The sequence below is a fragment of the Macrobrachium rosenbergii genome, chromosome 27, assembly GCF_040412425.1.
Source record: "Macrobrachium rosenbergii isolate ZJJX-2024 chromosome 27, ASM4041242v1, whole genome shotgun sequence".
In the NCBI taxonomy this organism is placed as follows: Eukaryota; Metazoa; Arthropoda; class Malacostraca; order Decapoda; family Palaemonidae; genus Macrobrachium; species Macrobrachium rosenbergii.
Genome location: NC_089767.1, coordinates 29,952,009 through 29,963,154, shown reverse-complemented (window position 1 = coordinate 29,963,154; position 11,146 = coordinate 29,952,009). Strand labels below are relative to the sequence as shown.

The 11,146-nt window shown below is 35.9% G+C and overlaps 1 protein-coding gene across 1 annotated transcript in view; it reads right to left on the bottom strand.

The window, feature by feature from the left end:
- Positions 1-972: 972 nt before the first annotated feature.
- LOC136853520 (uncharacterized) overlaps positions 973-11,146 on the bottom strand; it is a 29,111-nt gene continuing 18,937 nt past the window's right edge. The window contains exons 5-9 of the mRNA XM_067129188.1: positions 5,048-5,239; positions 3,296-3,472; positions 2,966-3,082; positions 2,299-2,380; positions 973-2,103 (exon numbers count right to left, since the gene is read on the bottom strand). Of these exons, the coding sequence (XP_066985289.1) occupies positions 2,004-2,103; positions 2,299-2,380; positions 2,966-3,082; positions 3,296-3,472; positions 5,048-5,239 (668 nt within the window). The 3' untranslated portion in view covers positions 973-2,003. The remainder of the gene's footprint in view (positions 2,104-2,298; positions 2,381-2,965; positions 3,083-3,295; positions 3,473-5,047; positions 5,240-11,146) is intronic.

Here is an 11,146-nt window from a genome sequence, read left to right as displayed (position 1 = left end):
TACACAGTCTTCCCTGTATCTCAGTCATCAATAAAGTATATGAAGCTTAAGCCCTATCCTCTTAGTCAGGAACACAAAAACCACATGATTTTACAATAACTATGCATATTTTCAGAGGCAAAGCTCCATTTAGGTTGTGGTTTGATGTGCCTAAGTACTGAAGCTGATGGTTCTGGAATGTTCTTGCCTTGTAAAATCCTGGATAATTTTCCATAAAGTATTCAATGATTTCTGCTGGTTATTACACCTACTGCTAACAGAAAAAGACTTAATCTAGAATTCTGGAAATAAGGTCTGACTTTATGTAGTCTTTTCTATGCCCAATAACAACAAGAGAACACATAGACTGGCTGAGTATGTTGGAGGAGGACGCAGGGTTTTTGTAATGTATGATCTACACGGAGGCCAGGGTACTGAGATTTCCTTATCATAGTGGTAAGTTCTGAAGGGATTTAGGCAAATCAATAGTTTGTCTTGAATACCTATATGCTTTAACACAGGTGGGTCTGGTTCTGGGTGTCAGAAGTGTGATCCTGTATTGGGTTACACATTTGTCAAGTCTAATTTTAAAGAAGGTCAGCATGAAAGGGTGACTGCAGATAAGTTTTGTTGTGTTAGATTTAAGAAATGGAGTTCTCAGTGTATGCTAAAGACTTCAGGGAATAGAGTTGAACATGGTGAATTGAATGTTGTATAAATACTGAAGCTTGTTTTTTTTCATAAATACATCTATTTATGCATGCAAGTGTAAGTAGAAAGAATTCATATTAAGTACTTAAAAAACTTTGGACAACTTATATATATATATATATATATATATATATATATATATATATATATATATATATATATATATATATATATTTTTCATATATTTTTTCTTTTACAAATGCAAATATTTGTAGTAACATTTTGGTGTTACTGTTTCTTCCAGGTAGACAACAAGGGTACGTACTGAATCTGTTGTTGTCATTTTGTTTTTTGTTTTTTTATACTCATATGATGCTGTCCAACTCAGAAAGTCTGCAAGACATACAATTCCTTCGTTAAAAGCTTCCAGACTGCATTCACAGAATATAAACAGGGTGGTTGTGGGATGGGTTTCATCCAGCCTGATGTATTCATATTGGGTAGTGAACAATATAATCCATTCTAGAACCAAAGGGAATGAAGTCTGCTTCAGTATGGATAGAAGAAACTGGAAATATATTGCTGGTCTGATTATGTTATATGTTTTGCATAGCCTATTCTGTAAGAATTTACTGATTGTAAACTAAAAATTCTATGAAAAGTAATTTTGACCCTAGCATACATCTGGTAATTCAAAATTTTAGTACCACATGGTGTCACTGTCCATGAAACTCCTACTATGATCGCTGGTTAAAATTTTACTAACACAAGAGCTTGGGGGACACTGTAGGCTGAGAGTGAGGTGACGTTAGCTGTTTCAAGTTTTCTCTAAGACATTTTTTAAGAGTCTTGCATGGAGTTCCTGATATGCAAATACTGATTAGATTCCAGTTTTTGGTGAGATGGTAGCCTGAGTATTTGAAAAATTCACTGTTTTTCTGATTAAAAAACAATATCTATTGCATTTACTGCATTCATGAGTGATTTCCAGTTGGAAAATGTACAATAGGTCATTGCTTATGATTATTTTCTGAAATCAAATGTTTTATCCCTTTGAAGAATATTTCAGTACTTCTTAATGCAACAAAGGCTATCATGTACATCTTTTTATGTAAACTCATAGTCATTTGACAAGCACTGGCAGTTTGCACAGCAAAGAATAAATAACTTTTATAACATCAAGAACTAAAGCAACCTGAAGTAAGACATTTCCACATACAAGCACAATTTCCATCTGACTCGTGGAAGAAATTTTCAATGCTTTCTTTTTCTTTCCTTTCAGCTGAATGCCTTATGAGTCATTCTTCTCTCGATTAGCCTTGGTACAAGGCCACAAATTTATAAAAGCTGCTCTAGCCTATTAAGAGTGTTCTTTATACACTGCAAGGAGCAGTATCCAAGACATCAGTTGGTTCAGGATTGGCTTTAATAGACTCAAGTTCTTCACTGTGGGCATTGTCCTCGATAATTCCTCTGAAACACAGAAAAAGATCTTAATACTGTACAGTACATCATATTGAATTCTGAATTAGTATTACTACAGGCTTCATTTCATTTCTAATGCATTTTTGTATGCAATGATATGTAAAATGCTTCTCTTCCTAAATTTGGAGGAGATATTTCTTTATATAGTATATTTCACAAAAAACATAAAAGGCATAAATGTACCTGCGGCAGTAGATGATCAGAATTACAATGGCTACGTTACCAAGAACAAGTACAGTCATAATTACGGTTGGCACGATCAGATCTGTAGAGGCAATAAAGTCTTCATTTGAGCAAACTTGCCCCTATGCAAAATGTCTTATTATTTAAGAAAACTGTTGAGCCATGGCAAGTGTGCACAGCTGTCAGTTTGGCCACTAAGCACATGGCAGTTTTCTTTGCAGAGTATTATCTTACATCTTTACCTGACACTGAAGGAGAACTTGGTTATCTGTAACCATGATTCATCCCTTTATTTGTATATACTCACTGGTATAATAATTTTTATATAATACTATATTTTACACTGCTGTAGTCACAACAATAGATGTGGCACTGTACTTAACTTACAACACTATCATAACTGTTACCATTAACTGATTATATTTTAGATAATATTAATAATGGAAAAATTTTGTAATGTTTTTTCAAAAGCTCTGACTGATGTCTACTTGGCAGCTATTTATAACAGCAGGGATACAGAACGTTTGTTGACTTGGGGTCATTGTGAAAAATGAAAATTTTCTAATACAGGAGAGATGTTAGATTAAATATACCAACAAACAATCACTGTAAGGTCTCCAAATACATATACACTTTATATAATATATACTCTTTACAGATTACATACCATAGACAAAGTGGGCTTGCTGAAACATCTCCGCATGAGCTGTGCTAGTAGTTCCATTTGAGAGACTGAGATACTGAGTCTCTGTTATGTTGCCAGTGTTGAGCAATTCTTCAAGATCTACAAAATGAGGAATAAAATATTTTTGTGTCACTTACAAGTATTTCAAATAAAATACATTTTCAAAGTATTATGATCCACTAAATAACAGACTAGACACATTCGAACAAATTACAGTACTACTGTTGAGTTTTTCAGCCATCTGACATAATGACAGAACTTGAGTCAATACAGAAACGAAACTGACGGTACTCATAGAGAACAGAAACATACCAACACAGTCAGGAAGAGTGTCGTTCCACGAATGTGCTCGATTACATTTTAAAACTCGTCGTCGTAACAGGGTGTCAGGAAACACATGATGAATGCAGCACCAGTATTCAGCATATGTGGCATTTCTAAAAGCTCGGTATCCATCTTGTGGCATTTCTGGAGATTCACATCCAAGAGCTGAAAACAAAAATAAAGTTCGAGCACCACCTGAAACCTCAGGTATAAATCAACCACCCTTTTCATAGTTCGTGAATCGTGTAACCTACATGCAAAGCAGTTATGAGAATGACAGGGAAATCACACTGATTTACATCTTTTTATAAAAAAAACTAGTTTTGTGTTATACAATCTCGTCAGTCATAATTAGCCTGAATTGAAATCTAGGTTGTTTCTAAAGAAATGTACGTTCAAGGAGTACTCAGAGTGAAAATTTCACAAGGGCTTCGAAATAGTAGATTTCCAGTATAGACATAAACTTATCATTCATGTTAAACATAACTGTTAATGAGCCTCGCACATCACATCTGCATGGTATGATTGAAAGGATGAGGATGAAGTCAAGATTAAGCAAAAGACATAAATAGCTCCCCAAAAATAAGACTTGGCATTACATCAACTTTTTCTAGGCCCTTGTATGCCGTGAAATACCTTTTCCCTTTACTCCCAAATTTCTTACATAAATGCTTCATAACATACTTAATCTATGCACCCTCTTGTCTACAAGCACACTGTTCTTCCTAGATCGATCCAAATTTTTTTCTTTCTTCTAACTGTCCTCTCCAATTTTTTAATAATAACATATGATCTTACCTTTTGTCATGAATCAACACATCAAATAATCTCCCATTCTTTTTCTTCACTAAATCTCTCCTTATACCACCAATTATAGCTTTTATCCATCATCCTATCCTACGATACCCACAAGCAGCCACTGCTGATTTGTGACCCCATCCTAGCTTTCCGTAAACCTCACATATTCCTACTACTTCCACGTCTTTAAACCTAGCCCATTTTTAACTATTTTTCTAATTTCTTGTCAAACTTCCCGTCTTAATCACATTTACAGCAAATTCTTTATCCCTTCCTATCCATCTTACCCTTCTAACTACTCTAACTTTTCATTCAATCACACAAGGACATGAAACACCACCTGCCTCTTCTCACCATTACAACTGTCAGTTTGCTCTTGCATCCAATCTGTATTAACGCAAACCTAAGAGCCACTTTTCCTCATCACTCCCTCTTTCCCAAGAATACTCACAAATATTCTTTTTCGTAGGCCATGCATTTCCAACGTTGGACTTTCTTTTGAAACCAAACACATTTGCGCATGACACTAGCCATTGTCATTCAGTCTAGAAACTCCGTACCTACCAAGGATCCCATAACTTTCTCTGCCACCCACCACTGCATTGGAAACATAGATCATAACCTGGTGCAAAATTTGACTGTATCATAAACATTCTCCCTCACATCGCCCACACATAATTTTACCCTTAAGTTTCTCAAACAAACAATTCTGCTTTCCTCCACATATCCTTGGTTTTCCTGACACTACAAACATTATCCATTCCTTGCTCCTTCATCTTACACACACACATTATATATATATATATATATATATATATATATATATATATATATATATATATATATATATATATATATATATATGTATGTATATATATATATATATATATATATATATATATATATATATATATATACACATATAATCTCTCTCTCTCTTACCTTGGAAATGTGCCAAATAGCCCCGCTTGGGGAAGAGTTTCGTACTGGCATTTAATGTAATGTTTAGTGAAGATCCCTCCGATACAATGGTCAGGGGCTGATTGATTTCTCCGCAGCGGTTCAACAGCTGTTTGCTTCCTTCAAACACTGTCAAGCTATCTTTACAGCTCTCCTCTATCGGTTGACTCATATCTGTAAAAAAAAAAAAAAAAGGAACCGGCATTTTTCGTTAGATTTCACGTATTAACGAAGAGAGAAATATTACTTTTACAAAAACGATATTGGTGAATATCAGCCTTTTCTGGCCATGAATTTTAACGAGTACAAATATTACTGAATGCATGCGAGGACACGTGAAAAAATAAATATTACAGACGTTAGTTTGGTTAGTATATTATAATCTGAAAAACAAAGTATACACAGCAATATTGACTTTTTATTAATTATATAAATTAAGGTCAAAACATGTACATGTATCAAGTCATTTGATATGTAAATTATAGTTTTACTATATCTGATCTTTTTCATAACATCATGATCAACCCCTGAAAATTCAGGAAAGGTGAACATCAAAAACAAACGATGAGATGGCAAAGCCAAGTGGCTCTTAATACAGGATCAAATTATTTGGAGGAAAAATCCACCAACGGGGATTCTGATGATTCAAGTCTCACGTCATATGAAAACTTTCCTAGTTTTGTGGCCTAAATATTAGTTTGAACTGCCTCCGCAATTTCTGAGGTGACCATCTGAACAAAATTGGGTTGAGATTAAAGTTAAAATAATGTACAGTACATCTGACCATTTTAAACGTTTCAAAAGATATTTCTATGGAATCTACAGTAGTGTGTGGTGTCAAGAAGGAACAATACATATATTTAGGTCTGGGAGAAGATTATTTCCACAGTTTAAATACCTGTAAACAAAAGGGCTTAAAATAATCCTTTTATGAATCTTCAGGTTTACGTAATTTGATATAACGTGGCTTACGAAAGGACCATGAACCATATTCTGTCGTAAGTTAGTCACACAATTTGAGTGCTACTGTAAATAGCATGTAAATGCAGAGTTCAGTAGACAACATGCGACAGAAAATACTGTTTAGCATTCTCATTTCATAACAGGATATGTTGTTGTTTTTTCTCCTCCCACACGTGTGCTGTCGCAAACCAATTCATTCTATCTCAGTTTTGTTTCATTCCTTTGCCACAAACACATCTCTCTCTCTCTCTCTCTCTCTCTCTCTCTCTCTCTCTCTCTCTCTCTCTCTCTCTCTCTCTCATTTGACAATTGTTGCAGTAAAGTTTCTCATCTCTCTCCATATACTGAAACATGCATTTAAATGGCACAAATTTTCAGTGATGCAAAAAGGTGCATTATGTCTCTCCATATCTCCTTCCTATTCTTTATTTGCATTCTCCGTCCCCATTCACTTCTCCTCATCTCTCTACTCATTTTTCACATTTGTCACTCGACCACCACATCCAGCAGCAGCAATAATTACATCCCATCCTCTGAGCAGCCAAACAAGAAAACTTTCCACATAACAAAAATACTGAAAAAACTTGAAGAAACAGCGAGTTGAGCGAACGAAACGTTGTGAAAAATTCCAACTCATTCGTACCAAGAGCATTGGAATTTTGCTCTCTGTTTCGTTCACTCAAACCTCGTCTAAAATGCGTCAATTTAGGTGGTGCCCTAAATGGGGTTCCCGGAAAGACGAGGGTTTCTCCACCATCTTATATGTCTGCGGCAGACTACATACATTTTGCCATCAAGACAGCCAGGCTGCGGTAACGAATTTTTTGCTTGCACATATCAATTTCTGGCCTATTAGATCTCTGGCTCTGCGAGCTAAAAATTAAATTCGTCCTCAGAGAATAGCTATTCGGAGAACATTTCATTTTAGGAAATCTTTGACAGGTACTGCAACAATAAAAATTTGCTCTGGGAGACAGATATTCACATTAAATTGCTTGGTCTGTCCATCATTTCTACTGCGTCAATAAACAGATAAGAAGAGTACCAATTTCTTTACATAGAAACCACAGCTTCAAGTTACTTCGATTACAATTAAAAACTTACCTTCAGCTTCCTAAGTTTCCAAATAATGCCAAAAGACTACAGAAGGGGATGCCCACTTCTCCCAATATAATTTTTTTCTAGGGTCTATCTGGACACGAAAGATCTTTTGTTGAAAGAATAAAACGTTTGGAAAATTCTACGCGTGAAATGTTTACTGATGAGCCTCTCAAATTCGCTTTGTTGGAGAGAGTAAAACATGAACATGAAATTTTCCTACTCCAGTAGATTGCTGTTGACATTTAATCGAGCTCTGTTTTGCTTGCACAACTCTTTCATTCTAATGAGAACATTTTATCGAAACATCCCATAGCGATGAGTTCTTCATTTTTTATTTACCTAGTATATGCTCGAAACGATAAGTATGAAAATGTTAAACAAATTTCCGTTATAATTCTGAACATGATTTATGAATCAGAGAATAAAGACCATTCGCTGGATTTTTGTTTCGATGTGTTTTAATCTTTTTCTACAGTTCACAGAAAGGCATAAAACCAATAACTGGTTGTGATTCTCATTTTCAAGTTCTGATTTTCCAGGGGAAAATTTTACATAGTCCAAGTTTGAAAATTTTATAACATGAATCCTACAAATGATGACAATTCATTCCTATCGTCCTCTTCCATTTTGATTTTTCAATAGCGTTCTTGATATTATTGTACCATATCTTTTCACATTCTCCTATACTTAGTTTCGTTCATTTTCTCTCTATACGAAAAATCTTCAGTCAATATTTAATTTGCGTAAATTTAATTAAAATCAGTAACTAGTAGGCGAACAGCCTGTCTCGAATATCACTGGCAACATTAGTATTCTCGTTGTGAATTTTTTTTTACAGAAGATTAAAGATAAAAAATAAATACGAATCTCCTTTCTATGGGGCTGCTTCCAACAACTGCTCGGCTCTCTCTGACCTGGGCCGAATATGCATAAGGGGCTTTGCTTGTTGTAAACAACCACCCGTTCATAGCTTGCAGGCAGTCTGAAAAGAGCACAAGCGTTAGTGCTCCTGATGCCTTTCCTTTGTCTTTTTCTAACTTAGTGGAATCGACGAAAACGCATCTTCAGACCCCTTGCGTCAGATGCAAGCGCACACAAGCAAGCTGCGAAAGGTAAGTCTGAGGATGACAATTATTCGCCATTCTTTTGTTATCTCTCCCACTGTATTTCTGGTTTAATTTCTCTCTTCTCAGTCACTGACTAAAGAATCCTGGTGAAATCATATCCCCTTTATGAAGTCGAGTATATGAAATACAATTGGCGTTGCCTACTGAGATTGCATAAGGTATCCTCCATGGTGTTAATATAATATTCTCGATTTAAGATACACCCCTTGGAGTAATTAAGAATTAGTGAGAGGACGTCTAAATAACAGTCAAGCACACCTTGGAACCTGGTCATCCCTTTGTTTGGAGGAGGAATAGCTGCAAAGTACTAAGGAATCACTTCTCAAAGCATTATGAGAGCAATCAGCTGCTGTGTCATAACCTAGAGTGGGGAAAATATTATTGTGCCCGAAGGGGGATGAATTGGGGAGCTGTTATTGGCTTCTGTAGATTTCCTCACTTTAAACGAATTCATTTTGTTGGACTAGGTGGGTGATCAATGGGGTTATTCAATTCAGTAGTTCCAGAATAAAGCAAACTATTCAGTAACCTAGTTCCAACTGGTGACCGAATCTGAGTAAGTTAATTATCTGTCTTTGGGGGTAACTTTCAGCCTTAATTGATGGGATTATGTGGGTCTTAGGTAAAGCAAGGCTGTATAAATGACAGTAATTAATAATTGAACTCATCTGCTGAATGACCCACGTAACAGTGGTCGACCCTGCCAGGATCTCTGATTAATGCACAGAGATAAAGAACTGGGAATCAAATTAGCAACAATTAATTTCAGAGATAAAAAGTCAGATCATATTAATTTCATGCTAAATTCTTCCAAACAAGGATACAGGCCAAGGTAAGTAGCAGTAAGAATACCATTTTTATAGAAAAAAAATGAGCATAGGTAGGGAAGTGTAAGTTACCAAGTCGAATTAATATCTGCTAGTCACCGGCCAATGATTAATGCATGATATTAATCTCTGAACTAGTTAGCTGTTGCATGACAGTACTGGGAGGACGTGTGCCAAGGGTTTCTCTCGTAGGACAGGACGGACACACTTACACAAGTCCATAGGATTTCTTGCAAAACAGCAATCATTCATCTCTACACAGACGGCCACCGACTGAGTGTGACGAAAGAAATTACTTTCCACAGTGAGGAATCATATCACGCACTTCCTTGCCATTAATATTGCAAAGCAACGATAATGGTGTTAATTTCATAACCTGCATTTTCAATTAACGTAAATTCAGGCCAGTAAGGACGTAACGGGTCCATTCCTTTGTGTCCCAAATGGCCCAGTAGTAAGCATGGCAGATGCTCGTAGCGTTTAATTCAGTGCAAGAAAAGGAGAAAAAACGAGCATTAAAGAAATTCGTTTTCCATCTTCATAACATAAAGTAACTTGAATTGTTGGTATATTAAGTTAAAACTTGTATTCCCACATTAGCCTCATTCGTTTTGTAAGAGGAATTCGAGTGTTTTGTGCTTTTATTGTGAAATAAACGCAGCGGAGTCAAGAAGCTGCGTCTGAAGGGGGACGAATTGGGGAGCTGTTATTGGCTTCTGTAGATTTCCTCACCTTAAACAATTTACTTTGTTGGACTAGGGCGTTGATCAATGGGAGTTATTTAATTCATTGGTTCCAGAATAAAACAAAATATTCAGTAACCTAGTTCCAACTGGTGACTGAATCTAATTAAGTTATCTGTCTTTTGGGGTAACTTTTAGCCTTTATTGATAGGGTTAAGTGGGTCTTTGGTAAAGCAAGGCTGTATAAATCACAGTAATTAATAATTAAACTCATCTGCCGAATGACCCACGTAACAATATATATATATATATATATATATATATATATATATATATATATATATATATATATTACATTTTTTTTTTTCTTTGTCTCCTATTTTCTCTTTGAGATTGTTCTCCGCAACTTCTGCGTACGTTTGCAGTCCAGCATGACTCAATGACTTTCAATTCTTAACCGCTTATGAATGGCATGAAAGGACGTGCGAATTCTCTCAAAGAAAGAATTACTTCCTGTAAGTTAATGACATTCTTTGTCTTAGAGCTTATTCAACGAGTAAATGAAGTGTCATTCTTCTCGACATCACTCGGTATTCCTTCGGTCTCGCAGAGATAATGTTCGTCTACGTAGATACAGAATTCAATATTTAAGTCACAAAATTTCTGCTTCTACGAGATGTTTTTAATGGTAAGCCTTCTGGTTGATAGGTCCTATGTACGTTGCCAATCGTTCAATATTATCACCATAACAAATTGTCTTGCTAAACGGCAATTCATTGCGTCATTGCTATTGTATTTTTCAAACACTAACCAAAAATATTCACGGGGTTACAATTTGTAAGGTCAATTTTCAGCTCGAATAAAGCGTGCTTCATATTAGACGTAAAGCTATTAAAATTTACCTTAAATTAAGCATCCGACGGTTCACTCACAGTTTATTTTCGAGCAAATGCATTCCCCAGCCGCTGTCAGACATACGGACGTAAGAATCGATTTCTTGGTCGATGTTAATGGGAATGTTCTCTTCTTCAACTGGCAGGGCACTTGCAAGCACATGTCAGGCAACTTTATGAGGCCAAGCACCGTTGCTCTAACTTTTTTCTGAACCTTTTACTCAACTGGTATTTGTGCGTGTATATATTTATGGCTGCTGATTTTCCTGTACTACTTTATATATAATTTCTTAAGCATTTTGCTCTAATATTCACTGATTGCTCTTCGCTGTCTTGCATTTGAGAATTGTGGTCTGTAGCCGTTGGCAATGCTTCTTGGTGATCGTTCAAGCGTGCTCCATACAGTTGCCACTTCTCTCTCTCTCTCTCTCTCTCTCTCTCTCTCTCTTTCTCTCTCTCTCTCTCTCTCTCTCTCTCTCTCTCTCTC